This window comes from Phascolarctos cinereus, unplaced genomic scaffold, assembly GCF_003287225.1.
Source record: "Phascolarctos cinereus isolate Bilbo 61053 unplaced genomic scaffold, phaCin_HiC Scaffold_726;HRSCAF=1367, whole genome shotgun sequence".
Lineage (NCBI taxonomy): Eukaryota > Metazoa > Chordata > Mammalia > Diprotodontia > Phascolarctidae > Phascolarctos > Phascolarctos cinereus.
This window is the reverse complement of record NW_027556098.1, coordinates 361,227,870-361,248,140: the sequence shown is the minus strand read 5'-3', so window position 1 is coordinate 361,248,140 and position 20,271 is coordinate 361,227,870. Positions and strand designations below refer to the sequence as shown.

The window sequence follows — 20,271 nt, the reverse complement described above, 5'->3', positions numbered from 1 at the left end:
ACATCAATGTAGCTGCTGAAAGATACAAAGGCAAAAATGAAATAGTCCCTGATCTAAAGGAGTTTACATTCTGCTGGTGGCAAGGAGGGTGTGCAATGTGGTATTCACAAAGAAGTAAATACAAGCTAATCTAGGGAGAAAGAAAAGGATAGGCATAGAGGCATAAAGGTGGACTATCAGAATTGGGAGACAGTAAGTCAATTTTCCTGGAATATCAAGTGCATAAAGAAGCAAAACAAAATGTATCTGAAAAGAGAGTAGAGAGCCAGATTGTGGAGGGGTTGAAATGCCAGTCTGAGTTTTATTTTATGCTAGAGGCACTGGGAAGTCAAAAGTGTGATATCGTAAGAATTATGTTTTAGGAAAATTAATTTGGTAGCTTTGTAGAGGGCAGACTGGAGAGAAGAGACCCTGGAAGCAGGCAGACCATTCTGGAGGCTCTTGTCACAGTCTGGGCAGGAGGTGATTAAGGCTTGAACTACAGCAGTAAAGAAAATAAGGATACAAGGAGACTGTGAAAGGTACAAAGCACCAAGCTAGGCACTGAAAGAGATGTAAGGTAATTAAAACATAATCTCTGCTCTTGGGGTGCCTAAACTCTCCCAAGGAGGATATGACATAGACACAAATATGCAATACCCCCTAATAGATATGAGATCATAACCATATTATTGGGTATTTGAAATCAATGATCTGGCTGGTCATTCCAACAACAAATATTTACTGAACACCTACTACATGTATAACACTACTGGGAACACAGAAAGGTAACAACACATGATATCCCCCAACAGAATGTCAGCTCCTTCAGGGCAGGTACTGCTTCATTTTTATCTTTGTAGGCTTAGAAATTTTAGTGTCTAATACATAGTAGATGCTTAATAAATGCATGTTGACTGAGTGACCTCAAGAAGCTTACATACTACTGGTGAGAGAAGACATATGCATAAGACGTGAAACAATACAAGAGACGTCACTACACAGCCTTTTGTGAATACACTCCTATATAACTATATAATTGAAGACAGTAATCACAGCATTCCTTAGCTTTCCCTTCTCTTAAACCCCAGTGCCCTTAACTCCCACTCAGTCACATGCCTGTTTGCAAAGGAGACTCTGCCCTATTAAATGTCAGAGATAGTATAGCTGTGATTCTGCAGAAAGATAAATTAATGCAAGGTTGTTGCAGTGGGGTTCAGCTCTGCATGCAGACACAGGTCTTAAGTGGAGTTAGTTGACTGCAGGGCATCAAGTCAATCCCAGCCAAAAGGGAAGCTGTTGACAGCAACAAATAATCTTTTCTGCCTCTATCAGTTCCTTTAACACAATATTCCTGCCCTGCCCCCACACCTGCTTGCTCTGGCTAATACATGAACTTGTGCTGAAGCCAGCAAGGGAATACTATCCCATACAGTGACCTTGCTTTGTGGCATGGCCACTCAGGACCTGCCCCCCCACCCCACCCAGGACGTGGCCCCCAAACACCATCTGTTGGGAGAAGAAAGAGGAAGTGAGAAGAAGAGGGAAAAGAACAAACCCAAGACATTCCTCCTTCACTGCCTCACAGTTCCTCTCAAAAAAGGATCCACAAGGCTTAGGTAGAGTTAGGAAAGACTCTAAATTCTATAAATCTGATTTCCTATCCTCTTGGGCCATTTAACTTAAGGCAAGTAACTCCCCATTTCTATGCCTTGGTTTCCCCAGGTGTAAAATGAAGTGAGACAAGATCTCTGAAGTCCCTCTAACTCAAGATTCTGACCTCTGACAGTCTCATTCTTCCTAATAAAGACCCTATTCTCTACATATTTGATTACTACTATTATTCATATTTAACAGTAAAAAGTTACTTTTAAAAGTGCATCAGCCACCCTCTGTGTCAGAATCTTGTAATTCATCAGAGGATCACAAAACACTTAAATACAACCCAAAAAGCTGATGGGGTTTGGTCTGTTATCCACACAGGGAATCTGCAGAGCAATGACAGGAATCCCCTGGCTAAGTAAGGCCAGGACAAATCCTCCAAGTCTTTACTCCCCAATCTTTGTTCAGAACAGCCCACCTCCCTTTAATTCCAACACTGACCCAACGCTCTGGCTGGCCCTGGCTCCTATTCATGTTAGTGAGTGGCGTTTGTGTGCACGAGTGTTTGCAACAGATCTGGGGTGAGTTTCCTCATGTTACAGAGATAATCACCCCCCAGAGGACCAGAGCTTTCCAGGTGCTCTCCCTACTAGAAACTGGAGCCTACAGATCAAGGCACAGGTCACTGGAGAGGCCGCTGCCAGGATCCTGGCCCAGGTACAAGTGAAGCTAGCATGGCAATGGGAAGAGATTACAGTAGGTACAGAGGATGTTAGAGAGAAGCACACTGTTCACAAAGTCTTGGCAGTATTTGGGTCACAGCAGAGAACAAGATCATAGATGTATAACCAGAAGTAAATGAATGAATGTATGTATGAATGAAAGAATGAAAAGGCATTCATCAAGCATTTTTTATGTGTCATGCATTATGCTAAGCACTAGGAATACAAATAGAAAATTCAGAGCTTGCCCCTCCCTGCCTGTCTCCTTTATCACAGGATTCGGAAATCATCTCCCATTTTACACATAAGCTACTAAGGCACAAAGATCAAGTGCCCTGCACAAGAATACAAAGCTACTTAGATGGGCTAGGATTTGAACCTGGGTTATTTTCTGAACTGAATTTCTCTTTCAGGTGTATTTCCCTCTGAGAAAATGGCATACCATTAGAGAATCAGGCAACAGCTTGTTCCGGCAAATGCTGGTTCAGTGTCTTATACCATCTTTACTTCATGTCCTCATCTAAAATGTCCATCTCATGTGTAAACTCCCACAGGGTAGAAGCTATATCCATAAACTTCTTTTATACAATGTCACATTCAAAGAAGCTCTTACTAAAAGCTTTCTGATGACAGTGATAGTCATGGTATCCAAAGTCCTATCACCCAGCATTCCTCCATGCTACTGCCCAAATAATTCTTCTATGTACCTACTACTAGGTACCACTAGGATTATGTGACACCTCTACTCAAAAATTATCAATAGGTCTTTATGGACTACCAAAATAAAAGCTTCTAACCCTGGAATTCAAGGCCTTCTAACCCTTTCATTTATCCTTTGCTTTATTCTCCATCTCCTGTTTCAGTTCTGCCCTCTCCTGTCTCCTTGCCTTTGTTCGCTTCATCCATTCCTGGAATGGATTGATGCCCCTTTTCTCAGCTGTGGAAGTTCCTTCTACCTCAGGCATCACCTCCTCCCATGCCACCTCTAATGATTTTTTGCTTCACCTCACATGAAAGTGATCTCTTCCTCCTCTCAAATTTCTCACAGTGATTTTTCTTAGATTGTAGGATTATAGCAATCATAGATCTAGAACCAGAAGGGATGTCAGAGGCCTCTCATTTTACAGCTGAAGAAACTGATGCCCAGGAAAGTTTGGTGACTTGTGCAAGGTCACACAGATGGTAAACAGAGCCAGCATGGGAAGCCAATTCTTCTGACTCTCGAGAGCCAGTGCTCTTTCTAGTGTACCATGCTGCCTCCCACGGTATAAAAATAATCATAATAACTTATATTTATTTGGTACTTTAAGATTTGCTCAGTATCATGCAGACTTGTCTCCTTTAAGTCTCACAATAAACCAGGAGTATAGGCACTACATTTTATAGATGAGGAAACTGAAACTCAGAGAGGACGTGACTTGCCCATAGTTACACTGCTAGTAAGTGTGGAAATTAGGATCTTAACAAAGGTGTCACTTGACTCCAAGCACATACCACAGTGCTCATCCCACTGCACCGGGCTGTCTCTCTTCTCTATTAGACTGTCAGATCTTTGAAACCAGAGCTCTTATCATAGCTTTACCTCTCCAGACCAAACATAGAGAAAGTACTCAATAAACATATGTTGAATAGAATTAAATTCCTAGTGGGGATCAACCACTGCAACAGAGGCTAGACATACAACACTCTTAGAAATCAGGAGAAAAGGGGGTGAAATTCCACAGGACAAGTCGATTCCAAACACCTCCATCTCTTAAATCAGAGACTGAAATAAGATCAAAGATTCTCCAAATTAGTGGTGACACACCTTCCACTCCCTGGAGTGACTCACATCAAGTTCATCCAGTCTGGAGCCAGAACCTATAAAAAAGGGGGCAGAAGACAACCCACACTAGGAGGACAGGTCCAGAAATAAGCAAAAACTAGAAGTGAAAATTGTCATAATCCCTCAGCTCTCCTTCTGAATTAGGCCCAAGATGGTATGTAATATCCTCTGGAGCAAAGGAAAAAGAACCCAAAAAGCATCCAGCAATGAGAAGTGTAATAAATACTATTCCTAGATATAAAGGTCAGATAGACAAAGGACATTACCACACTCTGAAAGGTGGTGATTATATCGAACATGCTGAGGTAAGGCAAAGAGTCAGAAGAACAACTCCAATATACTCACTGTCCAAGAGCCAAAACAAACAAGGAGGTGGCTGCATCTTCCACAAAAGGAGCTCTGTCTAGTCTTGCCAAAAACCCAGCCCACCCCAGCCCTTCACCCAAAAGAATGGTCTCTCCCAAACCAGCAACTTTCCTAACGTCACATATCCAATAGGCTTTCCCAAGCATGACAATGACCATGTCACGTCAACCTGGAGATTCAAGAGTGTTCCTAGAGGTCAGATACCTCCACTCCCTGGGGTTTGACCAACAAAGATCCTTTATTGGTCAAACCAATAAAGCCTACACTCCCTGTATTTCATACTTGGATGGAGGCTAAAGACCACAGGTAAGAAAAACCACGAGATTATGTCACTTCAAAGTCAAATCAAGTTAACAAATATCTTCTGGCCTCACTACTTTATTAGGTGTTGTGCAGGGTACTAAAATTAGCTTCTTATGTAAGGTAGATCAAATCACTTAACCACTTGGTGCCTCAGTTTTCCCATTAGTAAAATAAAGGGTTTAGATTAGTGATTTCTAAGGTCCCTTCAGATCTAACTATATAGTCTAAGGGCATTTTCACCTCTGTAATTGTAATCACAACAGTTTGACACATTAGCCAAGAAAATTAATGTGATCTTGGACTGTGGTAAGAAAGGTACAGGGCCCAGGAATGAGAAGGCAACAATCCTACTATGCTCTACCCTGGACAGACCACATATGGAGCACTCAGTCCAGTTTTGGGTGCCACATTTTAGGAAGGGCAATGACAAACTGGAGAACACCATGAAGAGCAATACCAGGGAGATGAAGGGCCCCAAGTTCATGCCAAATGAGAAGGAAGTGAGGACAGTTAGCTTGGAGAAGAGAAAAATTAGAAGGAACATGATTGTTGGCTCTAAGAATCTGAAGGGCTGTCACATTCCAAGAAGAGATTAAACTTGTTCTGCTTGGCTTTGTGGGGCAGAACCAGGAGTAATGGATGAAAGCTGCTAGGAGGGAGCTTAGGCTTAATTTAAGGCAAAAGTTACTAACAAGCATAATTGCCCCCAAAATAGAATAGGCTGCCTTGGGAGGTAGAGAGTTCCCCTTCACTTAAAGTCTTAAGTAAAGGCTGAATGACTACTTGTTGAAGATGCTGCAGAGAGGACTCTTAATATACAGTTGGTCTCCCTACGATCCCTGCCAGCTCAAGTTCTGTGGCCCTTCCAGAAATGACATCCTATGTTCTAAGACTCCTCCAACTTTGACATTCTGTGAGAGCTACAGTACAATCTCTGTGCCAAAGTAACTAAAAGTTTTATTGGGAAAACAAAGTATAAAACAGCTTTAAAAAAAATTTAACAAAAATATTTAACAAAAAATAACAAACTAGTATGTAATCAATAAAATGATAATTATGCGATACAGACCATACAAGCATCAGAAGATAAAAGGGGTAAAACGTGTCAGGTAGGTCTTTCCTGTAATATTCAGATACTGATTTCAAACAAATGTAAGGTTGTTCAGAGTAAGACATGTATGGGCTTTATCATAGCCAGAGTTCCTGGAGCACTGCCTTAGGGAGGAAGACAAATTTGAATATGAAGTTTAGAAATAACTAAACAAATCTCTGCTTGATAGAAAAACCTGAGAACCAAATCCCGTATATAAAAATTACTCTCTTGGGGCAGCTAGGTGGTACAGTGGATAAAGCACTGGCCCTGGAGTCAGGAGGACCTGAGTTCAAATTTGGCCTCAAACACATAACACTCAACTAGCTGTGAGACTCTGGGCAAATCATTTAATCCCAATTGCCTCATCAAAAAAAAGACTCTCAATCCAGGAAAATTCCTGATCTAAGGGGGAGGAAGGTAACCTCTTGGTCAGTCTAATTAGGTAGAAAGATTGAGAAGATTTAGATTCTAACTTTAGATTCTTTTACTATCAGCCAATGATATTGACTTCAATTCCTAACAAAAAGCCCAGATCCCACTATGAATGGTATGTTTCATGAACACACAGAAAAGAAAGTGATCTCTAAGAGCCAGCATAGCTTTATTAAGAATAAATCATGCCAAACGAACCTCATTTCAGGGCAGCTAGGTGGTGCAATGGATAGTGGTGCAGTAGATTAAAGCATGGGGCCTGGAGTCAGGAAGACTTGAGTTCAAATCTAAACTCAGACAATTATTAGCCGTGTGACCCTGGGAAAATCACTTGATCTTTCCCAGCCTCAGTTTCCTCACCTCTGTTATTGTGGTTCAGTCATTTCAATCATGTCCAACTCTCTGCGAGTCCATTTGGGGTTTTCCTGACAAAGATACTGGAGTGGTTTGCCATTTCCTTCTCCAGCTCATTTTAATGATGAAGAAACTAAGGCAAACAGGGTTCAGTGACTTGCCTAGGACCACACACATAGTGTCTAAGGCTAAATTTGAACTCAGGTCTTCCTGACTCCAGGCCTAGCACTCTCTTCACTATACTACCTAGCTGTCCCCTTTCTCCTCTGTAAAATGGGAATACTAATAGTACCAATCTCCTATAATCAAATGAGATAATAATTGTAAAACACTTAGCACAGTGCCTGGCACACAGTAAGGATGATATAAATGTTAGCTGTTATTGTTATTCCTTTTTAACAGTATTACTAACTAGAAGATTAGGGGAATACCACAGATATTGTGTGTCTGTGTGTGTCTGTGTGTGTGTGTGTGTGTGTATTTCTGTAAGATATTGTCCAAGTCTCTCACAATATCCTGTTGTACAAGATAGAAAGATGCAGGCTTGCATGTAGATTTGATCGGATTCTGAAATGGTTCAATGACTGGATCAAACCAATTCTGATTAGTGAATTGATTCTGACATGGTAGAGAGTCTCCAGTAGAGAACCCTAGCACTCTCTCATTGAGATTCTTCAATTCAACATTTTTAATCAGTGACATGGATAAAGGCATAGACACAGAAGTTAAATTATCAAATTTTTAGGCAATAGAAAACTGGGCTAGATAGCTAACACACTGAATGCCAGAATCAGGATCTAAAAAAAAAAATTTCAAGACGCTAGGACAATTAATAGAAGAGTAGAATAGCCTTTATTTAGGAAATTACACAGCACTTTGTCAAGATGTCCCCTGCTGCAAAATCCCATTTTATTAACACCAATATTCTTCCAATGATCCCCCATGGCTTTAAATGATGACACATCACCACCTCAGAAAAATCTAAACTGCAGATTATCCAAAGGACAAACAGGCCGTCTCATGGTAGATGTAAAGAGGTAGTAACATATTACTCATCATGACTCGCACACAAGAGTTATAACAAAAGATACTGTTGAGGACATAAATAACTGGAAACAAAGGTGGGCCAGTCATGTAGTGAGAGAAAACAGATGGACACGCTGAACGTATCAATAGTATTCACAAAATAGCATAAGAGCTAGGAGAAGGCCTCAAATGATACGGACACTTCCTTCATGAGAGAACAAGAATCTAAAGCATTAGGAGGTGTGGATGGGTTGTGAACTGCAAGAGTAGAAGGCATATCCAAATTTATGAGATCTCACCTACTGAAGCGTAAATATAAAGTCTTATAAGTTGGGTTAAAAAAATCAACTGCAAAAGTACAATATGAGAAAGGCATGACTAGACAAATAGATAAAGGGTTTTGAAGACTACAAGTTCAATATGAATCAACAGTGTAAAATGTTAGGCAAAAAACCCAGTTCAATCCGTAAACTACAGAGTATTTAAAATAAAGGAAGCTAAAGTCAAACCCACTGTACTCTGCTGTGATATCACTCTCTGTACTGTATTCAGCTCTGGGCACCACATTTTAGAAAGGTCACACTGACAAGCTGCAAAATATCTTAGGAGTGAAACCAGTATAATGAGAGTATTCAAACTATGCTATACAAGCACCAGCCAAAGGAACTGGAGTTATTAAGCCTGGAGAAGAGAAGGACTGTGGGGGAGGGAAACAATGATAGCTATCTTCAAGCATCTGAAAGGATGCCATGAAAAGGAACGGGGGTATGAATATTTATTTTGCTTAGCCAAAGAACAAAACTAAGAGCAATGGTGAGAAGTTACAGAAGTAAGTTCTAGCTCAATGTAAGGAAAAAATTTCTTAACAACTGGAGCCACCCCAAAGTGTTGGACTGCCTTGAGATGTAGAGTAGTTCCCATCACTTGTAGTTCTTCAAGTGGAAGCTGAATGACCACTTGTGGGGATCCTGTAGAAGGTGTTCCTGTCTAAAAGTGCTGGGCTGCCTTGGGAAGGAAATTTTCCCATCATGAAAGCCTTCAAATGGAATCTAGATGACCATTTCTTGGGAATATTGTAGATGGACTTAGATGACCTCTGAGGTCTCTTACACCACTGAAATTTCACGTAGCTTTAGACCTGTCACAATGTCTCTCAGAGCTGCCTCTTCCTATCTATGGAAAAACCACCACTTTAATTGAACAGCTTACTGGGCCTCCTTCTCTGAGACTATGCTATGCCTCCACAAGTGACAAACCACTCTAGGAGAAACAGTGTGTGAGTTCCTAGGGGCCACAGCTGGGGAATGCTGGGCAGAGAGTGCCAGAAATGGGATGGTGACAAATCTTGGTGAAGGGCTGAGACTCATGATTTATGACTCATGTAGCTTTTGCCATGCATCACTTCCAGCAAGATCTACAAAGGCAATAAAATAGAAATAAGAAAGTAGAAGGAGCACAAACCTGGTACTTCAGAGCTTTCAATCCCAAGAGAAACACAGAAAGTAAAGAAGGAACAAGTAAGTATATACAACAGCCTCCTAATTTCCCTGACTTATGAATCTCCCCGTAACAGTCCAGCCTCTACAATTACTAGATTAATCTTTCCCAGTGGCAATTTTCATCATATTATTTCCCTAATCAAAAATCTCCTAAAGCTCCCAGTTGTTCATAATATTGAATCCAAATTTCTCAGCCTAGCTTTCAAGGTCTTTTACCAACTGCCCTTCTTCATCCAAACTAAACTGCTTGCTGTCCTTGGCATATGCTTCTCTGCTCTGGCACACATCATTCCTCTTGCCTAGAATTTTCCTCTTGGCCAATCCATTTCCCTCACTTCCCCTCCAGAATTCCTTTGCTTAATGAAGGCAATATTACACTGTGCCCACCCATTTACAGGTGATCAAAATATGCTCATAAGGAATACTATTCATGAGGGTAGAGTCTCTTCTCCCTCTTATACACAGTCATCTTTCTTGTTTCCAGAATGCAAAGCTAAGAACTAGGAATATCATCAAAATAAAGTTTTTATATCATTCCCCTTCTTCTTTGATAAAGTTCCAACCAACTGACAAGTATTTACTAATCACTACCAAATGTAGGTTGAAAAGAATACATAATCTCTGCTCCTCAAAGACTTGCAATGCTGGTTGGGGAAATAAAACTAAAGGCATGTGAAATTATAAGAGAACGATAGAAAGTGGTACATGCTTGCATACTGAATTCACTCTTTAAGTACTGTTGCATCTGAAAGGAGATTAAGTGTCTTTTTGGAAAGAAAGAACTCAACTCTGGCTTCATGGAGGAACTGGAATGTGAGCTGTTCTTTGAAGAATGGAGGAGGGAAAAGGACATTCTAGGGCATTTGAGAATGAAGGACAAACAACAACCTGTGAGTAGTATCAGCTGCCCCACTGGGGACCCAACTGGCCAGTTCCAATTAGACAACACAGCTCCTTCCTTCCCTTCCCTCCTTTCCTTCCTTTCCCTCTGTTCACATAGGAGATAATACCCTTACCGACAGGTGCTCTGCTCAAAGAAATGTAAATTTTGTGGGTTTTTTGTTTTGTTTTGTTTTAGCTAGGCAATGCGGTTAAGTTATTTGCCCAGGGTCACACAGCTAGTAAGCGTTATGTGTCTGGGGCCAGATTTGAACTCAGGTCCTCCTGAATCCAGGGCCGGTGCTCTATCCACTGTGCCACCTAGCTGCCCCAAAAATGTAAATTTTGATGGCTGAAACCTCATAAAATATCTAGAGATTTATTTCTTAATCCTACAGATTTCTTTCTTAAGGACCAGGCCTTAAACCCAAATCACTCTGGTTCTCATTAACTGACCAATAGGTCCCAGACCAACCCCTATCTGGTCAGTGTTTGGGCCCCAAGGCTAAATGAACGTAAATAGCAACTATTTCTGTTTTGGCCAAAAACCCTGAGGTCTTCCCCTCCCAGACTGATTTTTTTTTAACTAGGTAAAAGAGGACATTCTCTACCTCATTTTTTACCTAGCCTTAATCACTGAATGGGCATTGCCTCAGTCAAACTGAGACTTGGGAAAGACCTTAGCTTAAAAAGGCCAAGCTGTTCCACTGCACTGGGGCCACCTCCACTTATGCTGACCTATATCTTGCCATTGAGCCCAGATGGTTCCCTCCAGAGGAGAAAGTGAGGCTGGTGACTTTGCACAGCCCTCCCTCATTTAAATCCAATTCACTTGCAAGTCAAGTCATCATCTTCCTGATATCAAGGTCCTCTTCAAGAATGATGGACAAACAACAACAACAACAACAACATTCTACGGGGCTGTTTCTAAAGTGTGATTTTTAATTCATGATTTCTGATTTCAGGATGTTGCCCTTACCACATGTACTTTTTTACTTTTTACCAGACTTATTTTTTCCCATGGAAAAATATTTGGAACTGGAATAGGCGCTGAAAAGTCTATAATGGTGTGGCCTGAGACATTGCTGATGCATTTCCTCGAATCATACAGCATTTGTCAGACAAGCAGGAGAGGGAAGCAGGAGCTCCCACATGCAATGATTACTACACACACACATTTTGTTATTTTAGCAACATTTAGTTATCCAAAGCTCTTAATTTCTCAGTAGCCTGACTTGATTCTCTTTCTGCACAGTATATGAATTAATAGTGTCCATGTCCAGAAGTAGTAATTACCCTATTGTTCTGTCTAGAAGCCATCTCTTCTACTTCTAGGATCCATCTCATTCTTAAGGCTGCATTGAAACCAAGAGATTACTTTGCATCTATGCTTAGGGTAAACACACCAAACTCCCAACTCCATAGTTCAAAAATTATGTTAACAGGTTGCCTCTTTTACAGTTGCTGCTCTTCAAAGATTTAAAAATTACTCTCATCCATGAAACAAACCCTTCTCACAAGAATGAGGAAGGAGCAATTAAGCCCTCTCATATATAAGGAGACATGGCACGAGGCCATCTGTATCATTCATCAGCCCCCTAACTCACTGAGAAATCAACCAATTTATCTCTAGACTTCAAATAAGCTCATGTATGTCAGGTGCTTTGCAAACCTTAAAGTGATATATAAATGTCAGCTATTATCATCATCATCATCATCATCATCATCATGGCAAATACAACTGACCTAAAAGACTAGAGACCTGGCTCTATCATGAATTAGCTGTACCCAACAAGAGGAGTGATGTTATCTCTCTCTGTCTCAGTTTCCCCAACTGACAAACAGGGATACCAGCCCTGCCTACTTCAGAGGCACTGTAAGGAACAATTCAATTAAACAAATATTTATTAATGCTCTAGTCCTGCATCATGAACTGCTTATTGGAAATTTCAACCTGTATGTCCATATTGAATTCAACATGTCAAAATACAACTCAATATCTTTCTCTAAATGAGCCCCTCTCCTAAACTTTCCTGTTCTGTTAAGGGCATTGTCATCCTTCCAGTCACCCAGTTTCAGTCATTCTTGACTCCTTGCTTATCACCGCATATATTCAATCAGCTGCCAAATCTTGTAGCTCATATCTATTATCCCCTTTTTATCTCCACAACACCTCTGATAAATGTCCCCTTTTCTATACTCTCAGAGCTATCATTCTGGTTCAGACCCTTATCTCTGGACAGGACAAGAGGTCAGGTTTTGCATTTTTTGCCTTTTTATCACTCTCCCTGCCTTGAGTCTCTCCCCATTCCAGTCTGTCCTTCACAAAAAGCAATTTTCCTAAAGTGCTGGTCTGGCCATATTATCCTCTCCCTATCCCCTACATAAACTTCAATGACTTCCTATTACATCTAGGATAAGACATGAATTTCTCTTTGGGACATTTAAAGCTCTTCACAACCTGGCCCAATTCCTGCCTTTCTAATCTTATTTCTTACTACTGACCTTTCCATACCCTATGGTCTACTTAACTTGACCTTCTTGCTATTCCTCACATACCCTCAATTTCTTTGCCTTTTCAATTGCCTGGAAAGCTGCCCTTCTCTACCTCTAGCTCCTGAAATCTTTGGTTTCCTTCAAGACTTAGTTCAAGTACCGCCTTCTACATGAAGCCCTGCCCAATCAATCCAGATGAGAGTGCCTGCCCCCAACCCCCAAGGTCTGTTCGTATCTGTTTTACATGCACTCTGTATATATCTATTTATATACCTCTCATCTTACAGTCAAAATGTCCATTCCTTGAGGGCAAGGACTCATTCACTTTGTTCTTTGTAACCCCAGCAACTAGCCCATAAGACATTTATTAAATGCTTGTTGATTAAATGTCTATGTGCTATGAAAGGCTGTCACATGGAAGACAGATTAGACTTACTCTGTTTGATACAAGAGAGCAGAATCAGGAACAGAAAATGTACTGTGCTCACATTGTCACAGTGCAAGACGCTACAGCACCCTTTTCTATTCATGAACAGCACAACAGAAAAAAGACTGAAGTTACAAAAGCAAATTGTAGGCTTGATGTCAAAACAAACAAACTTCCAAACGGCTAGTGCCATCCAAAAGTGAAACGGGCTGTACCTCAAGAGGTGATGGGTTCATTTTCACTGGAGGGCTTCAGGCCGGAAAGACTTCCATAGCACTTAGCAGCTATGTAACTGGACATTTCTTTCAGGTATGAGTTAAACTTGATTAACTACGGAAGTCCCTTCCAACTCTAAAATTCTGCGATTCTGGATGAGGACACAAAACCAAAATTCAAACAAGTTCCTGCTCTCAAGCAGTTTAAAGTCTACTGGGGGAACAACTGGTACACAGATAAGTAAATACAAAAGACACACCAAGTTCTTTCAGGGAGTGCCCTAACAGCGAAGGGAATCAGAAAAGGTCATTGGAATGGGAGCCCCTTGGGGCCAGGAACCATGTTTTTTGCTTTTCTTTGTAACCTCAGATCTTAACAGACGGCCTGGCACATGATAAGTGCTTAATAAACATTTATTGATGATGTCAAAGGAGGAGGTGCTCAAGACAGCCTAGAGAAGAGACAGGGGTCCAAGAGGCAGAGGTGAGAAAGGACAGCATTCATGGGAAACATCCTATGCAAACGCAGAGACTAGAGAAACAATGAAATGGATGTGAAAGTGCTTTCAAAAGTATAAAGTTTTGTACACATTTAAACATTCACTCTCTCCTATACAGTAGTTTATATTTTACACAGCACTTTCCTCACAGGATTTGTGAGGAGGGTCATGGGAAGAACAGTATTAGTATCAATATCTGCAATACGGTGCTCTGAACAGCATATGGACTTAGCATCTAGCAGCTTTAAGTGAATCGTGTTATTTCACATGAGATATAGTTCCTTCACTCCTGTCTGGCTGCAGTTCTGTAGGCTACTTTCTACAGCAAGCAGGGATCAGACCTAAGTTTATAGTCCTCACAACACCTAACAGGCCCCAGGAACTCCATCATTACCAGATCTCCTACTGGCAATGATGAAGATGACACAATGCTCCCTTCACTCTTATTCTGCCCAGCTTTTATCTATTCTGAATAGAGAATATGGTCTGCTTCAGTCTGAACTAAGTTGTGTGTCCTGCTCAACTACCCACTATAGACCAAAACTGTTTGTTCTCAACCATCTGAAAAAGCTCCATATGAAACTGTGCCAGTGTAGGCTCGACATTCAGTCTCCATGTTAGGCAAGGAGAAGGATGTACTACGTTGATACCCACCAATGTTGCTGTACAATTCAACAGGTTATTATGGGCAAAAGCCTCTATTTTGACCTGCCGGCTACCAGGGAGGAAGTCCATAAGATAGGAAACTGGGAAGCAGAACAGAAAACCCCCCATGTCCATGCTGAATTATCTAACCTTATTTTAGCCGTGCTCACTACTGGCATGTAGAAAAATGGTTGCTAGGCACAGTTCTAGCAGATCCAAGTTGACAACCATTCCCAATACGGTTAGTTGCAAGGAGCACCTTTCCACTCCCAGAGTCTGAGCTGAAGATGAAATAAATGCATCACTTACAGGCAGCCTTCTTATCTTTGTTCCTCCTGGGGTCCAACTCATGTTTCTGTATATTTACATCTGTATAGAGGCAAGGTAAATGAGTTTAAAGTAACAGGTCACTTTTTTTTTCTTTTTGGTGAGGCAATCAGGGTTAAGTGACTTGCCCAGGGTCACACAGCTAGTAAATGTCATGTGTCTGAGGTCAAATTTGAACTCAGGTCCTCCTGACTCCAGGGCCGGTGCTCTATCCACTGTGCCACCAGCCGCCCCAACGGCTCACTTTTTATTAAGCACTCAACAATTTACAAAAGACTTTTCTCATTCCTAAAGTAGGTAATTATAACACTCCTATTGACACTTTATATAACACTTGCCTCACAACCTTATGACCAAGGTAGTGCACACATTGTTATCCCTATTTTAAAGATAAGGGATACCCCAAGTCCCACAGCTAGTAAATGTGGTGGAGTTGGGACTCCAAACTCAGACCTGACTCCAGCTCCAGAATTTCAGAGGTGGAAAAGACCTTAGGCTGATGCCTTGATTTGACAGATGATGAAGCCTAGAACTTAGAGAGGTCAATAGTGGCAGAACTTGGTGCTTGGGAGTTCTAAATTCAGTAGCAGCACAGAGAGAGATGGCAGTATTTTGGTGACTATCTCAAGAGGGTGGAACCCCTGCTTTTTCAATATCAGTTTCCCATCTCTCTCCAAAACTAGTTCCTGACATTGTCTATACAAATCACCCTGAGTCACCCGACTGCTTTCAGCACACACACTTCTGCTCAGGCAGACAATTCACTTCTTATAGTGAAAGGGGAATTCTCACAAGTCTGGAAAAGCAGGAATCCCACAAAACCAACTAACAAAGGGCCCTGATGCTAGGCCAGGCGGACTTTCCAGCCCCAGCGGTGCAGTAGAGGAATGCCTCTGCAACTATCACAGAGAGACTGCAGAGCAGCACTCAAGTCAATATACTCGGGCTAAACCTTTTCAGTCCTTTCCTACCCTCAAGAAAACAACAAGAAGTCTGGGAAGGAACTCAAATTCCTTCCTATACACTTGATCAAAGTACTTCAGATGGGAAGCCAAACTGAATGACACAGCTTAAAGGGCAGAAAACAAGAGGGAGCTCCTGAAACAGAACCAATCCTCAAACAAGAACTGCCGGTCTTAAAAAAAAACAACTGCCCATCTTCTCCCAGCCAAATTCACCCCAGAGACTTATTCTCCAGAACTCCAGGCCTCAAGAACTGACAAGTCACTTCAAAACTTCTTTCTATTGGAAGCCTTCTCAAAAAAAAATGGGACATCATGAGGATATGAGACTCAGATATTTTTCACTTTTTATGGGAGGGGAATAGGGGGTATTCAGTCTAATGGTTTAAAGTTGTCACAACTCAAGACCTCCCCAGAGTTTCCACCCTCTTAGAAGCAGAGTGCCAGAGGCTAAAAACAACTCGTTTTCTTTGTATTCTGGAGTGTTCCATGTTTCTTAGAGGACTGAGCAAGGACTTAGACTTAGAGGACTGACAGAAAATTTGATGTTGGTAGGAAAACCTAGAGGGTTTACATAAATTGTCCCAGATTGGGATGGAAGTGGTATTGGGAAGATGAGGGGTTAAGGCCCCGCCAAGCAACTCGATCAGGCTCATTTCAACAAGCTCTTCATTACTCTCCTTCTTGAATATTACCGGGGGAAAAAAAGACAATTTAAAGCTTCTTCTACAATGGGTAGGTGTCACAGACAAGTATGCAAGAGCTGAAGTATCCTACCCACAACTGTGAAAGGAAAAGAAATTAGACTCAGTCACGCTGGCCCAAGTTGGGACAAACACAATAGAAAATGCTTCCTTCTTAGGCTGCTTAAAAGAATGTCCCAGTCTGTGGAAAGCAGCAAGACACCTCCCTCACACACATAAAGTACACTGACATCCAGGAAGGTTAAATTAGCAACTTGCCGTGCTTATATTTCCCTATAATCTAGAGGTCACACACACGTGTCCAAGAAATGAGATGCATGGTGACTTTGGCCTATAAAAACTTTCTCCTTATCCACCTTGGGCTTAGGTTAGTCGTTAACTTGCAGAACTGCTCAGTAAGGGAGCCTCTAAGGATTGAAATCTGGGCTCTAATACAGATGTTTCTCTCTGCAAAAGACAAGCACATGAGCCCTCAGAAAACACAATCAGGCTCTCCCCCCCCAACAAGGAAAAGAATTCACCATCAAAAGTGCACACTCACTGCCACCAGCAGATGCCCCAGACATTCCTTCTACAAACCCCCAAAGAAACCCAAGGTAGTTTTATACTGTCCATTCCCTATTCTCTCTCTGAGTTTCTGGGAAGACAAAAGGGGAACATGGGCCCTTGAAAAAGCTTTAGCAAACAGATGTCAGAGTCACAGAAGAGAAGAATAGTGACCAGAACTGATGACTCTTCTTACCCCCAATTTCTCCTCCTCCTCCTCCTCAGTAGCTCCCAACCATCCTGAAAGCTCAGCTCTTTTTTCTTGTTGGTTTCTAGGCCCAGATAACAGAGTAATGTAACCAACAATAAAGAGGGGGAAAAAGGAAAAAGCTACCATCACTATCTTCTATAATAGTGGTTCCAAAACCCTATCTGAACTTGGCAAACAAATTCACCCCCAGAAGAGGTAAAATGTGCCAAACCCCAGATATTGGTATAATACAGTAAGAGGGCACTACTCCCTGGGGATTGTTTATACAGCAATGTGTTTCCACAGCAAGCTACTCAGGTTTAAATCCTTACCCTATATCCTGAAAATGGGTCATAGTTAAGAGTACACACATACACATACATACACATACACACACACACACACACACACACACACACACACACCCCCTTCAGAGAATCCATCCCATCATCTTCAAATGGGTTAAAAACTACAGTAAAGGTCCCCTTTCAAAGCTCTAAAACCATCACCTGCTGAGGGCCAGACAACCTTAAGGAGTCCCCCTTCAGTGCCTTAAGATTCTTATCACCTGCAGTGGGTTAGAACACCCTAAGAGGCCCTCACTCCATCAGCTGCAGTGGGCCAAGTCATCCTAAGGGTTCTTCCATCAGATCACTAAAAAATGTCACCTACAGTGAGTAGGTCAGGCTATCCAAAGGTACTCCCCTTCATTCAGTGCCTTAGTCCTATCACCTACAGTAGGCCAAGAGACTTTCAAGGGCTTCCCTTCAGGCCCTTAACCCCTCACCTGCATTGAGTGGGTCTGACTACTCCAAGGGGCCAAGGCACAGAAGGGTCTCCCTTCAGAGCCCCAATAGACTACTCAAAGTGTCCTTTCAGACCCCTACCCCCTCACCTGAATTTAGTAAGTCAGGCTATCCAAAGGGTCTCCCTTCAGTGCCTTAGCCCTAGCACCTGCAGCGGGCCAAGACTCCTTAGGGTCTCCCTTCAGACCCCCAATCCCCTCACCTCCACTGGGGGGAGGGGACAGGCTACCCAAAGTGTCTCCCTTCAGTGCCTTAGCCCTAGCATCTGCAGCGGGCCAAGACTCCTTAGGGTCTCTTCCCTGCGGCCTCCCCCCCAACCTCATCCCCTGCTGTGGGCCAGGCCACCCTCGGGATCTCTCTCCCCCTTCAGGCTTTAACCCCTTCATCAGCCGCCCGGAGCGGGCCAGGCCACACAAAGGTCTTGCCTTCAAGGACTTAACCCCATCATGCCCCGCGGGCAGCCTCTCGGCTCCACGTCTGTCCCTCCCAGGGCAGGGGGAGGGGCTGTCCCGAGCCGGGCCGGGCCGGTACCTTTGTAGCGCTCCAGCACATCCTCGTACGCCTGTACGAACTCCTTCTCCTGGCTCCGGTTGGCCGGCTGCTGGCCCGGCACGTAGCCGGCCATGGCTGCACCCTGGCCCGGCCCCGCGGGGCGCGGACACTCCAGCGGTGGCCCCGGGCCCGGCCGGCTCTTTGTACCGTCTCCCCGAGGCGGCGGCGGTGGCGGCGGCGGCGGTGGCGGCGGGGCGGGGGCCTCCTCCCGGGCCGGCCTGGCGGCTCCGCGCTCACTCGCTCGCTCCGGGCTCCCGCGGGGCCACCTCCAGCTTCCGCCTCCTTGTTCCGGCTCGGCTCGGCTCCGGCTCCGGCTCCGGCTCCGGCTCCAGCTCCTCCTCCCTCAGCGCGCCCGAAGCTGGGTCAGCGGCGCTGGCTGGGCTCCGCCGAGGCACAGGCGGCGGCAGCGGCGGCGGCTCCTCCTGTCAGGAGCGGCCCGGCCCGGCCCCCGCCCCCTTCTCCGCCCTCAGCCCCAGCCCGGGCCGGCCCCGGCGCGAGCGCGAGCGCGAGCACCGCCCCCAGCTCGCCCGGACCCGCCGGCGCGCGGGCGTCTCCTGGCGGCAGCGCGAGACACTCCCCGCTCCCTCCCTGACACTGACACTGACGCTTACTCCCCGTTCTGCCTAGGGAGAACTGGGCAAAGGACAGCCTCAAAATGAGGGGACCCCAGTTCCAGACTAAACTGGGAACAGAGAGGAATCCAGCCCCCAACTGAAGTGACTCAGCGCTGAGAACAGAAGGGGACCCCAGCTCCACGTTGGGACGGGGACAGAGGGGACCCTGACCCCAAAGGAGGAAGAGTTAAAGAGGACAAGAGTTAAGGGCTGAGATCTGGGGGACCCCTTGGGCCAAGCCAGGGTCGGGGAAGGGAGAAGGGCAGGGACCCCAAAGAGGAATGACATAAAAAATTAGAATCTGGGACCAATAAGGGAGATGGCAGAACCAGCCAGTCACAAAGATAACTGCCGACTATAGGGACAAAGAAATAAGAATGGAAGGGTGAACCAGGCCAGGCCTATGCAGCCTTAAGACAAGGAAGGAAAAGTGAAGAAAGGAAATGAGCCACACAATTCAGGAAAAAGCCCAGACCAAAGGACATTGTAAGGTCAAGATAAGGGCAAGGACTTTCAGGACTAGGGTACCAGCAAAACTGAAGCCAGAATAAAGAATAAACACTGAACCAGTGAAATTCAAAAAGGAAAAGACAAAGAGTTTCTAGAAAGAGCAATTACTTGAGAGAGAACCAGGAGCCAGGGTTAGAAACATGTATAGGACACAGGATGGAGAGCCAGAGTCTCAAAGAAATGACAAGTGAGGGAAGAATAAAACCAGAATTTTGACTGGACTAGTGAGTCAGTGGGCAGGGGAATGGGAATGGGAAACAAAGAAGGGAGGACATAAATCTGGAGGTGAAAAACCCCAACAGAGCTGTTAAAATGTGACAGCAATCTGAACACAAGCTGAATGAGGACAGAGAAATGTGGGAACCTAAGAACTCAACTCCAATTGCATAGAACAAAGAAAGAGGCTCTGGAGACCAGCACAGAGCTGAAGGAGATTTACAGGAGAAGGAAGACATCTCATTCCTTGGTTACCAGAGGATGAAAGGTCACCAGAGGGGAAAAAGAAAACCAGCCCAACAAACAAACAAACAAAAAGGCAGAGGATTTGTTTAGGGATGGGGCACTTTAGGGTGGTTCCTCCCAACATAGCAGCTGATTTTCCTATTCAGTTGTTTCATTTTTTTTAAAATAACAGCTTTTTTTTTTTAAAGCACTAAGTTAGGGCCAAGAGCTATTCATGAGAAACTCTAAGAAACAA

At 43.6% G+C, this 20,271-nt stretch overlaps 1 protein-coding gene across 1 annotated transcript in view; it reads right to left on the bottom strand.

Annotated features, from left to right (window-relative positions):
- The window catches only part of MACF1 (microtubule actin crosslinking factor 1), a 370,629-nt gene extending 352,002 nt beyond the window's left edge, over positions 1-18,627 (bottom strand). Inside the window, 1 exon segment of the mRNA XM_078145466.1 lies at positions 18,430-18,627. Within this exon segment, the coding sequence (XP_078001592.1) occupies positions 18,430-18,523 (94 nt within the window). The 5' untranslated portion in view covers positions 18,524-18,627.
- Positions 18,628-20,271: the final 1,644 nt, after the last annotated feature.